The sequence below is a fragment of the Pagrus pagrus genome (assembly GCF_965226575.1).
Source record: "Pagrus pagrus genome assembly, chromosome: 3".
NCBI classification, from domain to species: Eukaryota; Metazoa; Chordata; class Actinopteri; order Spariformes; family Sparidae; genus Pagrus; species Pagrus pagrus.
In genome coordinates, this window is record NC_140187.1 from 6,451,395 (window position 1) to 6,471,886 (window position 20,492).

At 42.4% G+C, this 20,492-nt stretch overlaps 1 protein-coding gene across 6 annotated transcripts in view; it reads left to right on the forward strand.

Moving 5' to 3' along the window:
- LOC311255399 (plasma membrane calcium-transporting ATPase 1-like) overlaps positions 1-20,492 on the forward strand; it is a 91,959-nt gene that overhangs the window by 61,827 nt on the left and 9,640 nt on the right. For 4 of the 6 annotated variants that reach the window (XM_084349833.1, XM_084349834.1, XM_084349832.1 and 1 more), the window contains 13 exons: positions 680-853; positions 1,997-2,211; positions 2,342-2,584; positions 2,928-3,169; positions 3,327-3,564; positions 4,822-5,001; positions 5,114-5,201; positions 5,505-5,611; positions 8,682-8,873; positions 10,579-10,792; positions 11,020-11,231; positions 11,716-11,823; positions 13,099-13,281. In XM_084349833.1, the coding sequence (XP_084205959.1) occupies positions 680-853; positions 1,997-2,211; positions 2,342-2,584; positions 2,928-3,169; positions 3,327-3,564; positions 4,822-5,001; positions 5,114-5,201; positions 5,505-5,611; positions 8,682-8,873; positions 10,579-10,792; positions 11,020-11,231; positions 11,716-11,823; positions 13,099-13,281 (2,396 nt within the window). Of the gene's footprint in view, positions 1-679; positions 854-1,996; positions 2,212-2,341; positions 2,585-2,927; positions 3,170-3,326; positions 3,565-4,821; positions 5,002-5,113; positions 5,202-5,504; positions 5,612-8,681; positions 8,874-10,578; positions 10,793-11,019; positions 11,232-11,715; positions 11,824-13,098; positions 13,282-18,332; positions 18,544-20,492 lie in introns of all 6 variants that reach the window. The other 2 variants (XM_084349837.1, XM_084349835.1) reach the window with 2 other exon arrangements.

Below are 20,492 nucleotides of genomic sequence, written 5' to 3' on the forward strand. Positions count from 1 at the left end.
TGTTGTATCTGCTGTTCTCTGTTCTGTCTGCTGCTCTTCATTATGAACTGCTGCTCCCAACTTGTCTGTGACACTCTCTAAAAGCTACCTGGACCTTTTCATGAATGTTCTGTGATCATAAATTGATTAAATGCTCCTCTCTGCATTCAGCCAAAGGTCACCATGTTATTGATAAAGAGTCAGAGGTCTTTTCTGATTTCTGTGATAACTCGTCCGGTCGTTTTCAGCTTTCGCTCTGACTGAATCTGTAACATTTTCTCTGCCTCTCTACCCTTCATCCCCAAACCACTCCTGAACCCTTCTTTTTGTTTTGTTTTATAATGTTTTATTATTTATGGATTTAATTCATTCACCTTTTTCACCCCATCCTGCCTCTCCTCATCCTCCAAACTTTTCTGTCTTCCACCTTCATTCTCGAAAATACAACCACCTTTCTCACAATCCATTTTCTCAATCCCATCTATCACTCTGTCTCATACCTCCCTCTCTCCCTCTTCATCCTCTTTCATCTTCACCTCTCTCTCGTCACAAACCTTTTCCTTATCTCTCCTAAACCTCCTCATTTCTCCTTACTCTCCACCCCGGTCCCACCTTCCCTCTCCTCACCCATTGTCCCCTTAAAACCTGCCTCCTCCTCCTTTTACCCCCAAACCACCACCTTATCCCCCTTCCCCCGCAGCCAAAACCCAGGATGGCATTGCCCTCGAGATCCAGCCGCTGAAGAGCGAGGAGGCCGCCGAGTCAGAGGAGAAAGAGGAGGTCAAACCAGTGAAGAAGGTCAACGTGACCAAGAAGGAGAAGTCGGTGCTGCAGGGCAAACTGACCAGACTGGCTGTACAGATTGGGAAGGCTGGTGAGGAGCACGAACATGCACATGCACATGCACATGCACACACAAGCACACACATTATATATATATATGCGAGGCTGTACTACATGCTAACAGGCACACAGTGACAGTGCTAACATGCCGATGCTGATGACTTCATTGGTCACCCCTGCATTCAACAGCTTTTATACGGAGGACCTTTTTCTCTCACCTGATCACGTGACTCTGTAGGCTAGCTAGGCTAGCAATAATTTCTCACTGCTTCCAGTCTTTTTGCTGTGCTAGATTAACACTTCCTGGACTCATATCTGCACTGGACACACAAATATGAAATTGATCCCAACCCTTATCGCCCGACACCGGGGAAGACGATAAACGAGCATTCCCAGAAATGTGGGGCTGTTCCTTTAATAGCTCACTAAGTGAGCAGGCAGTGAGGGGACTGAGAGGCTGAGGGTCAGAATGCACTCAGTTTTATTGGATAGATGTTTTATTGGGAACATGATTCATCCCGGAATTGAAGGTATTTTCTGTGTCATTTCAATTGACCTTAATACACTGAGGGGCTTTCAGGACGAAGTGGAGGGGAGGCACCAGCGACCAGCCTGCGTAATAAACTGCCCCTCATTACAGGACAGAAATAGAATTTGGGCCAAAACACTTTGACGTGAGGTGATTGACAGGAGAAATGAAGCAGAAAAACACAAGCAGTGGATTTGTCTGTTTCACCTGTCCTCACCTGTTTGAACATTTCAGGAGCACCAGCACAAAAGCAACACTTCAGTCGTCATTCCATGCAGCATAATATTTTTTGCATTATCACTGTATTACTACTAAATCCTTTGCTAATTAATAGACATTTTCTAGATATAACGATGTTCTGTGTTATTTAAAAGGAAAAAGGTACAAAGTTAAACTGTTTTAAGAGTAAGTCTTCATCCGCTGACACTTTCCTGATTGTCCATGAATGCACCATGTGACGTAAAATTTTAGCATGACATAAAAACTTAAGCTAATCCCTGTAATGGAGTATTTACAGAATGTAATTGATATTTCACACTGAAGTAAAATATGTGGAATTAAGCGGCCGTGACATGAAACTGACTTGACTTGAATAAGACACGTGCTTATGTTTAAATCTCTGCTCGTTCTGCTCATTCTAACCAGGTCTGATCATGTCGGCTGTGACTGTCATCATTCTCATCCTGTACTTTGTGATCGACACCTTTGGGGTCAAGGGCCGTACCTGGGCGGCCGAGTGCACTCCAATCTACATCCAGTACTTTGTAAAGTTCTTTATCATCGGCGTGACGGTGCTGGTGGTTGCTGTTCCTGAGGGGCTGCCGCTCGCTGTCACCATCTCTCTGGCTTACTCTGTCAAGGTAAACAGGATGAGAAGCAAAGGGGATTAGAGGAAATATAAGATTAGTGGATCCAGTTGGATTTTCCTATAGTTTTCAAAATATGTCTTAAAGCAAACCTCAGCCTCTAACCTCTTTCTCTATACTTCAGAAAATGATGAAAGACAACAACCTGGTGCGTCACCTGGACGCCTGTGAAACGATGGGCAACGCGACAGCCATCTGCTCAGACAAGACGGGCACACTGACGATGAACCGCATGACAGTAGTGCAGGCATATATCGGCGACACGCACTACAAAACCGTCCCCGAACCAGAAGCCATCAAACCAGAGACTCTTGAGCTATTGGTCAACAGCATCTCCATCAACTCAGCTTACACAACCAAGATCCTGGTGAGACCTACACCGTAACAGCTACATATAACCACAGTACTAACATAACATAAGACAATCTTGACATTAACTCTGTCTAAAACAGCCCATTGAAGAAGTGAGGCCTGGACAAAAACAAACGAATAACAACTGTTTGTATATTACTGTTTATAAAATACTCAAAAACCTTTATTTTTTTATTTTACTGTTCATGGAAACTCTTCATAAAAGAAGCAAAAGGAGTAGGTCACAGCTAAGATACCAGTTTTTTATTTATGAAGTTTAGCTGTTGGCCACTTTCTATTTTTTGCAGTGTTCATGATGATTAATATCACGTCACATTCAAACTTTTGTCCCCTCTCAGCCTCCGGAGAAAGAAGGTGGCCTGCCTCGCCAAGTGGGCAATAAGACCGAGTGCGCTCTGCTGGGGCTGGTGCTGGAAGTGAAGAGGGACTACCAGCCAATCAGAGACGAGATCCCCGAAGAGAAACTCTACAAGGTTTACACCTTTAACTCCTCCCGCAAGTCCATGAGCACGGTGTTGAAGAACGCTGACGGAGGATTCCGCATGTACAGCAAAGGAGCGTCAGAGATCGTCCTGAGGAAGTAAGAAAAGAGAGCAAATGAACGGGAAAATATCCATCTGCTTGAGGGAAGAGGGGTGGTTGGATGGAGTAACAAATGAACAGGTGGGGTAATGGATGGCATTTCTTACCCTGCTTAATGATCACCCTCCCCTTCTTCTGTCCCTCTCCTCCCCTAGATGCTCTCGTATCCTGGACGCCCAGGGTCAGCCTCGCGTCTTCAAGCCGAAGGACCGTGATGAGATGGTGCGTAAGGTGATTGAGCCCATGGCGTGCGACGGACTGAGAACCATCTGCGTGGCTTACAGGGACTTTCCAGCCGAGGCCGGAGAGCCGGACTGGGACAGCGAGAACGACATCCTGAACGATCTAACCTGCATTTGTGTGGTCGGCATCGAGGACCCCGTCAGACCCGAGGTACGGAGCAAACTTAACTCTGCTCACTCAGATATCCAACAGAAAATACTTTCAGATGTCCAGATCATATCTGGAAAGTAGGGGTGTTGACGATTAATTATCAATCACCTTTCGATTTAATTTTTCAACAATGTTAAATGTTAATGCTTGAATGTCATCTTGCATATTCTTTCATCATCGATTCATCCCTGCAGAAGTGTGCAGCAGCAAAACTTTTGTTTAATTTGAGTAAATCTGGATGTAACAGACCTGATCTAACCAGCTGCTCATAATTATGTATGTCAGTTCTGTTATAAGGAAAAATGTGAGGGTAAAAACACTGAGTAGTCAAACAGTATTTTCCTGACATAAAAACTAAAACGACCCCTGCTCAGGTGTGCAGAGTGCTGATGCTCTGAAGTGTTAAATGAAGCCTGTAATGAAGCCCAGAAAGCATCACTGCTGCCTGCTGCTTTAATGTCAGAGCACAAAGATCACAGACAGGATGGAAATAACTGGAGAGCAGCAGGAGACAGTCAGCAGCTCTGTGTTTAGCTCCACCTAACCTGTGATGTGTGGACATAGGGACCGGCATGAAATGATTCTTAATTCAGGACCGGCTTCAACACAGTAAATGTTCCTGTTCAAAATGGGGATTTTTTAACGTAACCCCACAGAATAATGTAGTTAGCTTATGATATGATTACTTTTAATGCAATGTTACGGCTGTATGTTGCTTTTGAAAAGATTATTAGATAAGTTACTGCCCTCAAAACTCTTTGTATCTCTGACAATTCAACCCATTCATGCTTCGCTCAGGTCAGAGCTTCCCTCTGTATGAATCAAAGATTTGATGTGTATTTGCATTTGTAAGCAAACACAGATGTCCTGTTGGTCTCTGTCAAATGCCACTTGAGTCACCTGATGAGTAGAGGAGGTAACCAACAGCTTTCTGATAGTCAATTGACCATTATGTCAGCATGGACTCTGTCTACACTGTCTCTCTTTTAATTCACGCTATTATTTGAGATGAATGAGATCTCCATTAGGATGATATAAAGAGCAGCAGCAGTTTGATCTCAGGTTGAACCTGCTGCTGCTATTGCAGGGTGAGTGTAGTCGCATACGTTGGCACCTCGACCTGTTTTATTACGCGTCATTTCAGCCAAATAGACCCAAACAAAAACCATCAGACAATGTCACATTTCCAGCCATTTAAATCGCCTTGAAACCAGTGGATAGATCTGTGCACACCTTTGACATCTAATTCTGTTTCAGGTACCTGAGGCTATCACTAAGTGCCAGCGTGCAGGCATTACTGTACGTATGGTTACTGGAGACAACATTAACACCGCCCGCGCCATCGCAACCAAGTGTGGCATCCTTCAGCCCGGGGAGGACTTCATCTGTTTGGAGGGCAAGGAGTTTAACCAGCAGATTAGAAACGACAAGGGAGAGGTAAATGTTTTAGCCCACTGCTGCCAACAAGTTTGTATGCGTGTACTTTTTCACCTCATGTATTGCTTGAAAAGAGTTTGATTAGACTTTTTTTCACGGTTTACATTTCTAGGTGGAACAAGAGCGTCTGGACAAAGTTTGGCCTAAACTGCGCGTACTGGCTCGTTCTTCCCCGACAGACAAGCACACTCTGGTTAAAGGTGGGTTCATTCTAGCAGTGACTCTGTATTATAGGATGTATACTGTATCCTGTAAGCATGTTTAACTGCTGCTCACATGTTTATTTGTTGTGTACAAGGTGATATATGTGTAATTTAAAGCCGCATCCCATATCGGTGGAGCTTGAATTGAACGATAGTAAATATTTGCTCCGTGTTTGCGTTTCTAAAGTTACGCCAGAAGGGGAGAATTAATTTGATTTTCATGTCTTTTCTGAAAAACACTGAAAATTCATTCACTTATTAAAATGGAGATTTGTGTTTTTGTTCCACTCTGTTGATCAGGTATCATTGACAGCACAGTAGGTGAAACCCGACAGGTGGTGGCAGTGACAGGAGACGGTACCAATGACGGCCCCGCCCTCAAGAAAGCTGATGTTGGCTTCGCCATGGTAACCACTTCTTCATTTTTCTCACAGCTCTTCACTCATCTGCCGCTCCAGTTCTGCATCATTACCAAAAGGAAAAAAAAAACCTTTGACTTAATTACATTTCTAATGCAGCCATGAAATAGGTATTTTCTCTAAACGTCATTCACAGTAACTCTTGAGTTTAATACCATGGATTCATTAAGATAGCTGTGAAATGGAATAATAAATCAATAAATGTTGAGCTTGGATGCCTCAGCTCATCAGCACAGTCTGCAGCCATGTTACTGCGCTTATTCTTTAAAGAACAAACCAGAGAGAGACAACAGGGAGTCTAGATCTGTCTTTTATATTTTTGGACTATGCCTGTCTTATAAACAGGAAATAATATCTTAATAACAAGTGCTACATCTCAGTCACAGACAGTTATTCATACATAAGCTAACAACATCCTGATCTCAGCCCTTTAAAGGACCATGTCAGTGAGTTTGAAGGTTCAATTCTTCAAATGTGCATGTACTTTACATCTCTGCTTTTTAAAAATATTTCAAGCCATGCTGGTTTGTTTTAAGCTTTTGGATGTTTTATTTCGTTCATTCGAGGCATCGATTGGATTCCATTAATTTATCATAAAATTGGTTTGAGTCTTGTGTAATTCATCACAGTGAACATTGCATCTGTATGAATTTGTGTAAAAGTGCTCCTAAATGGCAAATTCATCTGTAAAGTCGAGTTCACCTTTAGTTGACAAAACAAGCAAGTTTTTAGAGTCATTAGATTTTTTATTGTATATGGGTCAATATGAAAGAACATTCGATCATCTAAAACAAAACTGCATGCATTAAAAAATGGTCAGCAAATAGTGTTAAAATTGTTTATTTAACATTTATACAATTTGTAACTCACTGATGTGGCCCTTTTTTTAAATAGTGAATATGTGCTGACAACAGTGAAATAATTTAATCAGTGCAGTTTACAGTTTGCCAAAAACTCAAAACATATTCATCCCAATTTAAAAAAATTGAAAGGACAGAACCCATTAAAATATTTTTTTTCTTTTACACGTTTTGTGACACAACGAAAGCTCGGAGTATCTCATCAACACGGTTCTTTTGTCCCTTTAAATCTGCAGCTTTTCTCTATCTGTTCATATACAGATGAAAAAAAATAAAACATGACATGCCTGCTAAGATATGAAGGCCTGTGAATCAGGGTTTTTGGGTTCTGAGGCAGCTGCAAACCTGCAGCAGCACTTGATGTGCTGAGAAATGTTGTGGAAACAAACTTGGACTCGCTCAGTTCACTGTCAGTGTTAGTTATCAATGAATGATTCAGCTGCTCCTGACGTTGTTCCAATCATTTGTTCCGTCCGATCAGAAAAGATTCACAATGTCTGATTTCTGCCAGCGGACATCGGAGCACAAAGAGCTACACTGAGCAAAGGATCAGCTGATAAGTGATACTGATCAATTAAAAACACAGTGCAGGGCCTGTGGATGAGCTCTGTAACATCAGCTGCCTCCTCAGTTGTGTTGTTGTGACCTTATTTATTAAGGAAAGTCATCTGAACAGCCGTGTCTCCTGCAGGCTGCTGAGCAGCTGTTGTGCTGTCAAACAGCACTCGGACAGTAGTTACTGTTCCTAAACACATCACAGAGGCAGCGTGGGGATTTAAACCAGTAACCTTCCAGTTCTAATGTGTCCCAGTTGGAATATTTTCAGTTTGCACCCAAGTGTCCCTGTTCAATTATCACCTAGAACAGAGTGATCCACCTCCGTCTGTCGGGGAGAGTGTCAGTCTGCAGAGAGAGACTGCAACTCACATCACAGCTTCTTAATGGTTACTGTTAACACCAAACTGGTTTTCCTGTTTTATTTTTTTACCACTGAGCCGGTTAATTGGGTTCAAAAGATTCTCTCTTAAAGCTCTGTACACTTCAGCTGCATTACTCTTTAAACCAGGGCTGTCACACTCCACTCACATGGGGGCCGGTGGCCGGGTAGTTCTCTCTCAGAAAGCTGTGTAAAAAGTATGTTTCTTCAACATTGAATCTCAACTATATCCTCTCTTCACTGAGCAGCTGGTCTCTCCCTCTGCTCGCCCTTGTACCTGTCATACTGCTTTGCAGATACAGAAGAGTAATGTTGCTGAGGCTGTAGTCCTGAGCCCAGCAGCTCTCTCCTGCAGAGACAGGAAGCGGTCATATTAAACTCCTCGAAAAATAATCACTTGTCCACCTCTCATGAAAGTCCAGCAGCTCCAGCTGGACCTTTCTTTCAGGTTTAGAAACAGACAATTTTATGTTCTGACTTTGCAGCTTAACTACAAAATTAAATGATTGCTCTAGTATCAAAGACTGGGCAAAAGTAATAAATGGGAACTGAGGCTCTGAGAGAACAATAGACAACTGACAGAAGTGTTAAATTTAGAGAATAATGATGTTGCCTGAGGTGTCATTTAGCCCGAAGCTTCAGCCCAGATATGTTTGATTTGTATTATATTGGATTTATTCTGTTTTCTAGAAGCAGAAAAGCAAAGAGGACATATGATTGGTGGATCAGATAATACTTAATAATGATCAAATACCATGTTTTTTTTCTTGTAGAAACAGTGTTTGACCTTTCAAACAGCAGATCCTGTTTCATATTGAGGTCTTTGTGATACAGTGATACTCACACACTGAAGCTCACACACTGATTCCTCCATTCAGATGCATTATGACATTACAGCCACATTTGAAGCTTTCTCTGCAAAAACCAACAAGATTCATCAGCCTTTGGATAGACACGCAATATTTATGAGTCAGGATCAATTCATTGTTGGTTTCAGGCCTCACACAGAATTTGTTGACAGTAAGATAAAAGAGAATATCACTAGACTTCCTGTTTGTCTAGAAAACCTTATTTTATCCACCTTGGTTTGTTTTTTTTTTTCTTATTGAAAAGTCTTTTTGTCCAGTGTGGATGCTCCTCTTTTTTTAACCATCATCCTCCTTCAGACAAGCCAGTCTTCACATTGCCAGCCCAATCAGTTTGAAGTTTCCATCTAAAATCATAAACCGGGGTCTGACCGTCCCCCTCTGCTTCTTGTCAGGGAATTGCTGGCACAGACGTGGCAAAGGAGGCGTCTGACATCATCCTGACTGACGACAACTTCACCAGCATCGTCAAGGCCGTCATGTGGGGAAGGAACGTCTATGACAGCATCTCAAAGTTCCTGCAGTTCCAGCTGACAGTCAACGTGGTGGCCGTGATCGTGGCGTTCACCGGCGCCTGCATCACACAGGTAGGCTGAAGGCTTACGTCCCTGCTGTCAGTCAGATGATTCACCTGATTCAGGATTTGTATGATCATTTTGAAAAGATGAGAATTTAAGAACAAATAAAGAGACCAAAGACTGAGTTGTGTAACGTGTGGTAGCCGCACTGCATCCTGCTCTGCTGTTGGTAAAACAGTATTTCTACCGTGTGTTCGGATTTTGATTGTGGAGCAGGAACTGAAGCCTGCGTCTCGATAATTATATTACATTTTGAGGCTAACCGTTTCGATCAAATCTCCAAAGACGCAAGAAAAAGCGAGTCATTTTTTATTTCGATGTGACCGTCTCTGAGCTGTGAGGCACTTTTTTTGTTTCATAATGTGTCTCTAATCAGGAAGCTGAACTCCTGACACAATGAAAAAAGTGACTTGCGGCTGTGTATTAATTGAAAGGCTCACAGCTGGCAGGACAGATAACTAACTCGTCTACAGAGTAGAGAGCACAAAGTAGGCTAAGATACAGCCTGAAACCATGGCAACACGTCACCATCATAATCCTGAAATATAACAGGGACCCAGCAGGTCTGTGGTCTCGGTGCTGTGTTTATACTCACTGATCATCCATTGCTCGGTTTCTGTGAGGCCATTGACATGTTGGCACAGATCATTAAAAGATGGTAAACTGATTTATGTCTTCATTGTATATACAGAGGAATGTCGCATCGGCGTAGGTTTGGTTTCAGAAAGGGGGGGAGTCCTGTGAAGTGTGTGCGTGTGTGTAAATGCTGCATTTTTCTGCATTTGAATCAGTCTAGCAGGAAGCACACTGCGATATAATTGGTCATGGTGCTTAATGATGGCAGTAAAACCAAACAAAACAGAAATGCTATGTAAATCTGTACATTGTTAGAACACTAAAATAGGTGGAGTTGCCCTTTAAGTAGGGTAACATCAAAGTTTCTTCACAGGCATTGTGACACTAACACTTGTAATTTGTGGCTCTAGAGGGAGCTATCAAGTGACGTCTGTCGTCTGGGTCTTAAAACTACGAGTTTGAAATTGGAAGAAAAAGATGTTGTCGTCACGGAGTTAGAAAGAAGTAAGCTTAGCATCACCATTAGCTGCTACTAGCATAACACGCCTGGATCTCCGACCGAACTGGGGCCGGGTTCAGACAAGGAAGAAGGTTGTATGGAGTGAAAAAGACAATCTGTAGTTCTGCTGCATCACTTTTCATCCTTTTTGCAGTAACGTCCCCCACACATACATTCAGCGTATGTGTACATACACGACTTTGAGTCTCTCTGTGTTGGCCTGGCTGGTGTCCAAAGGCAGACACCACCAGAGGCTGCAGACATCACATCATCACAAGGTGACACTCAGTCTGAGTGTGCTCGGACTAGGTGTGAAGTGAATATTAGAGGTGACGCAATTTCATGTAAAGTCAATGCAAAGACACAAAATTACACTGGGCCAGATGACCTGAGGTAAAGAGGTGTTTGTGCAAGTTGAGCATCATTTAGTTTGATTATTTGATACAATTTTGCTGTTATCCCAAATCTGTATCACTCAAACTAAGGCCAGAAGAGAAACAAGAGAAACTGGTGGGAACTAACAGAACAAGAACAAGATGGAGTCGTGTTTTTGGTCGTTTTTCTATCATTTGCTTGTTCGCTCAGATTTCCATTCCTTCCTGTAAATTAAACTCCTGAGCTCTCCTCCTCCTCCCGCAGGACTCTCCCCTGAAGGCCGTCCAGATGCTCTGGGTCAACCTCATCATGGACACTCTGGCATCTCTCGCTCTGGCCACCGAGCCGCCCACCGAGTCTCTGCTGTTACGTAAACCTTACGGCCGCAACAAGCCTCTCATCTCCAGGACCATGATGAAAAACATCCTGGGGCACGCTGTGTACCAGCTCGTCATCATCTTCACCCTGCTCTTCGCTGGTGAGTGAAACAGCACTAAACTCCCAACTGTAGAAACCAGACGAGCCATACAACCGACTCAAGCAGAATTCACCTGCTCTGTTAAATCAATGGAAAAACCATCAGTTTGTTTTGAAATTGTAATTCTGTTTGGAAAAATCTGTATGTAAATCCTTTTCAGGGAAAATACATGGATATTAAGATATCTGAGATTTGATTTGTGAATCTTTTCCTTCATTGCACCTCAGGTGAGAACTTCTTCGACATCGACAGTGGCCGCAACGCTCCCCTGCACTCGCCACCATCGGAGCACTACACCATCGTGTTCAACGTGTTCGTCATGATGCAGCTCTTCAACGAAATCAACGCCAGGAAGATCCACGGAGAAAGGAACGTGTTCGAAGGCATCTACAGGAACCCCATCTTCTGCAGCGTGGTGCTAGGGACCTTTGCCCTGCAGGTAACTCCATCATCATCATCATCATCATCATCATCATCATCATCATCATCATTATCATCAACATCATCATCTAATGCAGTGACTTCTAAAAACACATTCGGTGCTCTACTGCAGCAGGACTGTGATGTGGGATTGAGTCAAAATAAATTAGTGTGTTCACTGTAATGGAGGAACATGTCACCCAGTGCAACAGTGTGACTCACTGATGTGTTTTTAATGGAGCTCTGTGGCACAGAGGAACAGGAATATCAGGCTTTGGATACACAGACTTTACTTGTTTGTGAATCTGTATATTGTTCTTTTGGGTCTGTACATAGGATTTACTGACTATAAGATACATTTAAAATATCATCAGACTTGTATTCCTTGAAGACCGTAGCAGAGTTTATTATGTCGATGACAACTTGGCTTGGGGACCCTAACCCTTCATCTTCATTTTCTTCTTCAGTCTTTATTCTAACCTGTGTTTTCTTCTCCTTCTTAGATCATCATCGTCCAGTTCGGAGGGAAGCCGTTCTCGTGCACGGCTCTGACCATCGACCAGTGGCTGTGGTGTGTGTTCATTGGTGTGGGAGAGCTGCTGTGGGGACAGGTGAGACCAGAACCAGAACCACTGATGTCTTGTTCTGAACTAGCAGCATCAAAATGAAAAATCTGAGTTCTGAGAGCAAACACCATGTACTGAGGAGAAGATGAAGAGGTGGATACATAAGGTTTGTGGTAGCAAACTGTTGCCTGTCACACTTGCGCTGCTGCAGGGTTGCCATCACAACCATCGCCATGGTAATGAGCTCGGCACATGAAAGCAGTGCGACTCCTGTTTACGAGCACAGAGGGAAAACAAACCCAGCGTGTCAGTCCCTCTGTGGATACACACACGCACTCAAACACGCCGTCACATGCATGATCCTGTTAACGCACACACTAACACGCAGGTTTAGAAAGCATACATTATATGGAGAGAAAAAAAAAGTTCAGACATAAGAAGCCTGGTGGGTTCAGTTGGAGGGCAGAGACTGAGAACAGAGAGACAGAAAGACGCTGACAGAAACAGACTGATCTGATGTCTGTGATTTATTTGATAGGTAAAACGCCTTTTGTTTGTACCAGGGAGAGAGAGGTGACAGATATATAAAGTGCTGCAGCTGCAGGAGGAAGTTGAGTGCGTCTGTCTCCCCTCTTATTTAATTGAACAATGAACAAACAACAATACAAAAGCCAGTAAAACTACACGGTGAATATGACATAAGATACACAAGATTCAACACGCCGTTACATCAGATGTGTATTTGATGTATAATAAAATAAAATATGTAAACATAATGTCATAAAAATAATAATAATAAGCTTTTGCTTTCCCCTAGTTTTCATGTATTTTGAGATTTGATCTTAAGTACAGCTTTAAGGGATGATTGCTTGGTAGTACTATGAAACAACCGAACAACTTATTTTTTATTACGTTGTCAAACTTTCCCTGAAATTCAGCCAAAACTTAATTCATGATGTTGATCATCGTCACTCTTAAAGGGGCACTCTGGTGATTTATCTCACCACTACAAAGAAGAGACTGAGATTTAAAAAAAGGAGAAAAAAGGAAGCAACAGGAGCACCAGATATCCTGACTTTTAGTCCTTGAATGGGTAAAAAAATCAGCAAAAACACTGCATCCTACATTTCCCATAATACAACTGGATAGCATCTTTTGTCAAACCCTCCCTCTTTCAAATACCATAAATATTTCCCCTAGCCAAAGCTGAGTAACCCTAATGACATCACTGTGACATCATCAGGGAGTAGGACCAACAATGACCAGTTAAGTGGAGTGACCCTTTAACAAAACAATAATTGTATTATTTTCCAAACTCAGCTGATCTCGGCCATCCCCACCCACCACCTGAAGTTCCTGAAGGAGGCAGGTCACGGCACCACGAAGGAGGAGATCCACGAGGAGGAGCTGACGGAGGGCGCTGATGAGATCGACCATGCTGAGATGGAGCTGAGGAGAGGCCAGATCCTCTGGTTCAGAGGTCTGAACCGCATCCAGACGCAGGTACGACCGCCGTGCCTCATCGTGAAACCCGGCACACCGCCAACTTTAACACTAACTTTACTTTTCGTTTCCCCAGGTTTTTCTGATAGTTTTCCCAGGTTGTGTTTATGTTAATAACTTGACTCAAATATCTGTTGTGTCGTGAGAGCTGCAGAAAACATCAGTTGCCATGGTGACACAAGAGGCTCTGGAACAAAAACGATTTCTTTTTGGACTCTGATCGCAAAACACACTTAAAGTCAAGTTCAGCCTCCTCCTCAACTTCATTCTCCCAAAGTCAAACAAACGTTGGCTGCACTGAGGGGAGGCAAATAACTGATATGAGTCAAACTGTCCCAGCAGAGATGTTTTATCAAGACAATGAGCAGAAACTTTATTCGCTACAAACATTTCAGTTTATAATGATAACCGTGTGCCATTTGGGACTAATGTATTTCAAAAATGTCAAGCATTTTTCATCTAAAGATGCAGAAATAAGTAAACAGAGTATATTGTGAAATTGATTTTTTAAATGTACAGCTAAAAAAACAAGCGTTCAGAATGGTTTCCTCAAAACTTGGAAACTACCAAGCTAAAAACTCAAGAGGTCAAAGTTACAACAAATGATCCTGCTTGGATTTCCAATCCTCACACATGCAACAGCAGTCAGACTACATGATTACAGCTCCATAACAGTCTGACCTGACAGACTGAGGTCAACACTTTGCTGGTGTCATCCTGCGTCTGTCATGGTGGTAGACAACAGACGAGACAGCATCTCAGAGGCGTAGCGAGACTGAGCACTCAATCGTTTGAAAGACTGACTGAACATGACACGAAGTTCCAGAGTCAACCTGCAAAATTCAGTATTTGCGGGAAGACGTTCACATCAAATGACATTATCAAACATTACTATCATACAGTATTCATCGACCATCCATCGTGTTAAAGTAAGCATCTGCCTCGTGCCCCGTTTCAGCCTGTTACACTGCTGAAGCAGAATTCATATGTTTTGCCACTGTGTTGTTTATACTTCAGCTTCTGTAGTTGTGGCACAGGTCCCCAGTGAGGAGCAAACACTGTTTTCCCTCAGAGCAAAGAAAAAAAAAACGGGTCATGATTAATGAATGTGACAGATCAGTGATAAAAGTCCTTTACAACCTTTCAGCAAAGTAGATTCTCTTTGGGGTTAGATACCGATTGAAATAAAAACAGCTTGTGAATAAATGATAAATAAAAACCAGAGGGGTTTGATAAGGGATTCAAAAAGGTTCATGATACAATGCTGTCAGACCTCATCCCTAACAGCAGGAGAAGAGATGAGACACACAACAAAACACATCATGTTGCTCATAAGCACACACAGACAGTATCAGAAAAAGCTCTATAATGATCTGATATTTGATGCAAAATTTATATTATTTAATGCGATGAGACTGTCAAGTTTTAAAGTCCTTTATAATTCATTGCATTTATAAGGTGCCAGGTACCAGAAGGAAGTCTTCCAAAAATTCATTATTTACTGGGGTAATTGGTGTTGAACAGTCCTGGGAACTGCTCCGATGAACAGTTGTGTTCATTTTGAACAGAAATTAAACTATAACCACTGAGGCAGCTTCAGTAGGAGGCATTTAGAAACAAAAAACAGACTGTGTGTGTGGTTCCCTTCCTGTTGCCTATGAAGACCAGCCCACTCTATCATGCAATGAATGAACCACAGGGCTCAGCCGTTAACTGCATCCAGTTGTTTTAAGGTGGAATGAGCAGCATGAGAGTCAAGGATGTCTCCAAAGTCGAGCACTGACATGATGATGGATTGCACAGTGGTTTTCCTGTCCTCGAGAGAGAGAAAGCAACATGTGTAAATCCTGATACATAAACTCAGCAGCTGATAAAATGTCCCCATTTAAATGTGAATGAAAACCTGATGCATATTTGGGATTATGTGGTACTACTTTAGCGTGGAGTCATTTAGCTGAACTCTGCTAATTTTAACTCTTGAATAGTTGCATAGGAAACTCCTGAACTCTGGAGCAGGAGAAGGATTTTGTGACACACACACACACACTTGAACTGCTGTCTAGTTAATTTCACACTCCGCTAGAGAGCTTCAGTACATAACCACTTTATTAAAACACAGAAATTAAAGATGGCATCCAGCGTGGGACAAAAAGCTTATTGGATATTTTTATTCTTCAGCGGAGGTAAACAGCAGCACCTTCACAGGGTGCGCTTCCCCTGTGACTCATCTCACAGTCTGGGACTTCGCTGTGTGTGTGTGTGTGTGTGTGTGTGTGTGTGTGTCTGTTAACATCCTCCTACAGGATAGATCAGCACTCACTGAGCATTAGCATGTCCACAGGCAGTCCCATTCTGTCCCTATGGGGTTCATTAGCCTTGATGCTAACACCCACCTACAGTAACAGCAGCCAACGTTCTTCTCTCTCTCTCTCTCTCTCTCTCTCTCTCTCTCTCTCTCATGCTCGCACACACACTCACACTCACACACACACACACACACACACACACACACACACACACACACACACACACACACACACAGTCGGTTAGAGAGGTCAGGTGTTTTCCTGTCAGCAGTGGACTAACTTATTCAGATTTTTGCCGGAAGGTGAACACGTCAGAATTAATAATAACAAATATCTTCTTCTGCTTCGTCCTCTTGAGTTTTTCTGTTCTCTGCCTCTTCACACAGACTCTGAAAACTCTCAGCGTCTCAAACTAACTGACAGAAATATTAGACTTTTCTGGCGTTTTAATAATTGTTCCAAATGTGACCTTTCCAGAAACAACTATTAATTATCTTTTCTGATACTTCAATCATGCGAACGTTTAATTTCAGACTGCTATAACAATGTGAAAATATGAAAGGGTTTGCTCGTAATGATGAACCTACAGAGAATAATGCTTTACTTGAATCTGCAGCTCTGCTCGGCTTTGTGGAGCTTCAGCTCATTGTTAAGCCGTCTGGATGGTAACTTAACTGTTTCGGTTCATTTTCAATGCACTCATAATGTCGTTTTTCGGCTGCAGCAGGCAGCTGTTTCCAGAGAAGAAGCTCTATGAACCCACTTTATTCCACCTGTTCCTCACCAAACAGCAGACACACACAGTCAGAGACTTGCTTGTGAACACAGTCGAGCATTCAGCAGTCAAATATTTCCCAGTTTTCATTTTTGTCAGTATTATAAGGATGACTTCTGTTACTTTGGCAAATTATTAAAACTATGCGATTAATTAAATTGAATAATCATCAGTAATGGGTCTTAGTTCAGAAGATTACATCACTTTACCGTGATGCAGCCTTTAAAACGTACAAAAGATAACAAATTGCCCAGCCCTACCATAACTTATGATTACGTTGCTCCTTGACTCCCAAATGCATAAACAATATGTCGATGTCATGTTCACAACACATTTCTGCTGCCTCCAAGTGGCCGAAAGTTAGTTATTGCAAGTTCAAAAGCCGAGCCTTACATTTCACTCTTAACCGTAAAAAGGAAAAATCTTTACCAGCTGTATGAAGTCGTCCTGAAAGTGCTTTAGACGTCTACAATTCCTCTGCAACGTTGCAACTCCATCTGCTGATTGGCATCACGTGATATGATCAGAAGCTACTAAATGGAAAGCGGACGCAGGCTTGATTTCACTTACGGTGGAAACCTGATTCTGATTTGTGGAGTGTCGGAAAATAACCATAGTGACTTCGTCAAGCTGCAGGGCGCCATGAAAGAAGGAAGTGATGCGAGCAGAAACAGAAATAAAGCTCTTGACCTCTTCCCTCCCAAATATCAGACACACTGGAAAGAGAAGAGGAAGCTCTCTCCTCTCTGTTCATGTCTGTGTATCTGTAATATCAGTCTGTCATCCTCCTGGGATGGGAGGATGGGAGGATCGAGGGGGAGGCAACGAAAGGCTGCAAGCTAATTAGGTTCTTATCTCTCCACGCTCCTCTTCCTGTCCTCCTCCTCTCTAATCCTGGTGGGCAGCGTTGTGCCGCTCAACGCCTCAACAGTCAAACACAGTGGGGGAATAATTGGTACAAGCAGCACCTCGCTGCCGAAACTTTATCAGTCATTCAAAGTGACACAATTTCTCCTCTTCCTCCTGTCTTCTTCTCTCAAAGTGCTTTCAGTCTGATTCAAAAGCTCTTTATTCATTGTTCGGTTTCTTCCTTCATCCCTTCGTTCTATAAGAGCTTCTTCTGGACTTTCACATTTTGTCTTTCACTAAGTGACAGCTCTCTCTCAGTGGTTTTGCTCTCAGACTGTCCTCTTCTCGTCCACTTCTTCTTGTCTCTGCTCAGTGTCATGTTCTTCTGTGTATCTTCTTTCTTTCAATTTGATGTTAATGTCTCTCTGCTGCAGAACACATCACTACTGTGTAGGTTATTCTATGGGAAAATGGGTTGTCTAAAAAGTGCTGTATCGTAACGGCAACGTATCGGCAACTGGACTTGTTTTAGTTTCTCGAAGACGTTTCACCTCTCATCCACGAGGCTTCTTCAGTTCTCTTGTGATGAGAGGTGAAACTGAAACTTTAAGAAAGAACTGAAATAAATCCAGTTGCCTACAATATAGCAATTATAATTACTTACTGCAAGAGTCTATCTTACTGTCTTCATGCCTAAATGTAGCATTGTTTAAATCTGGAATGACTTCATCTTCACCTAGTATTGACACATGATCTTAATCTGGGTATTTTATCTGGTTAACACTGAGCTTCATCGATGGCTGATGCACATCAACTCATCAGGATTCGTTACTGTCCTGATTTAATACATCACACCTCCAGAATAGCATCAGTTTTCTCTCATTTACTCTCTGGATCGACACAACCTGGCTTCTGAATCTGAACTACTTCCTCTGTCCGTCTGGTTTGTGCTGCACTTAAGACATGAAATATAATAACCAACCTTCAAAACCCCAAAACTTTTCCATCAAGCTTCTTTAAAACTCTTTCTAACCTCTCCAGAAGTCTTTCCTGTTTCTGTCCTGTCTCCTCGCTCTGTCTCTCTGCAATCTAACAGTATGTTATGGCTGTCCTTCCTTCAGATGGATGTGGTCTATACCTTCCAGACGGGCCAGGCGCCGGTCCCCGGTGCCCTGCGCCGCCAGCCGTCCGTCGTCAGCCAGCACAATGATGCCACTGCAGCCAAAACTCTCTCTAGCCCCACCCACGTAGGGCTTAGCGCCTCCTCCTCTCTCACCAACTCGGCCGGGGCTCCGCCCCCAGCTGCTGCTGCTTCTTCCTCTACTGCAGGCAGTGAGTCGGTGACGGGAGGCCAGCTAACACCTCGCTTCACCCGGCTGGACTCTTTTTCTCTGTTTGATCTGCATGAAACACTGAATGCTGCATGACTCACCAACACTAAATCCTACACACTGTTTCTGTCATCAGCAGGTGTCTGCACATCCTCAACTAATCTGAAATATCTGAATATAATCTGAGCTGTTATAAAACAAGATGGTAATTTACATAAAGCTGGAACCGATGTGGTGTTATACATTATATAATATATCATAAAGTACACAGTTTGACTTTGGAAAGCATTGAAACAACCATTTAGCAGCAAAAATACTGAATCAGGATTATTATTTAATCATTCCTGCTCAACACTTCACTTCCTTTAGTTAGTTTATTCGGTAAATTGCAGGTGTTTTTCTTTAATCGGAGGATGCTGAGCTGTGAAGAGCTGAGACCATTCATGTCAAATATGTCACAAATTTTATTTGAGAATGGAGCCAAACCCAACAAAGCTCCACTAATCTCACTGTCTATTAAATATCAGGAAACATTCATTCTCTTTCTGTCTGCAACTGAGATGAGAAGGTGAATGTCAGTCAAGATTCAAGATGTTTTATTGTCACTCCAGTTGTACAAGTACACTCTTATGAAAATCTTTTGCTTGGAGACTCCACTAGAGAAATGGTAAATGGCTATTAGTAAATAAAACGTATATGATGATGATAACAATAATGATAATAATTATAATAATAATAATGATAAGAAGGAGAAGGAGGAAAGAAAAACATATGCAGAATAAAAATATGGACAGCAGGGATAAGGTGCATGTGTTGATAGTCTCATGTCTCTGTGTTAAGTATGGAGCTTGAGTCAGGGTGTGGTTAGCCTAGCTTAGCATAAAGACTGGAAGCTGAAGGAAGCTGTTAGCCTGCTGTTCAATGTTCAGCAAGACACCTGCTGACACAACTAGCGATCACTAGTTAACACACATCGTTTTTTAATGTGTATGAAAACAGAAATGTATGATCCACAGTTGTTTTAAAACATTACTGAGGCTTTTTTATAAATGAAATCATACATCTCTGAGCTGTTTTTAAAGCTTTACGTCTTCAGTGGGCTTTGGGCCGACAGGGTAGGGAAGTGAAAGCATTGAGAGATAAACTAACACATTATTAGTTTTTGGTCTTTTCATTACATGTGTTGACAAAAAGAAAAATATAGAATATGTCCAGCTTTATTCTTTGAATGAAAACCATCTAAAAGATCTAAAAATGAACCTGCAGACTCGTGTTTCTGATCGCGTCATCAGTTTCCATCTCCAACCTCACACTGTTCCTGTTTCTATGTGCTTCCTCCTCCTTCTGCGGTGGCTTTTTTCCCTTCGTTTTAATCTCTTTCTGCTCTTTCTTTTTAATACCTTTCATCAGTTCTTTCTCTCAGCCTGCTGCTTTTCCTCCTGCATGTTGTGGAGATTTAAACTCTTAACACGCATCTATTAACCCTGATGTGACTTGCTGCCTGACGAGTCGATGAAAGATCACCACTGTTGGCACACGTGGCCAATGAGAAGGGAACAAAGCTGTGAAGCGTTCTGATTCGTGACCGAGAGAGAAAAAATCCCTGCTCTATTTTCTTTGTTGCATTTTTTTCTCTTTCTCGGAGGCGACAGCCTGGGCACCAAGATAATTTTATGGGTTAATCCTGAGCAGGGTTAAATCTGTCAGGCTCAGCAAGTCTCTCATGGTTTAACAGCCAAGAGCTTTTTAACTTGTGAGCTTTGTGTGCGAGTGTGTGTGCGTGTGCATGTGTGATGGTTGCATGTATGCTCTAAGCTGCAGTGCTCAGCCTGCAGCTCTCCTGTGTTTCAGTAATCGAGAGCTTTGAACTGCAGGGTTATTAATTATGATGAAGAGTGTCTGCTGGTGCGTATAAATCAGTGTGATCAGCTGCAGCCTCTGTGGATTCAT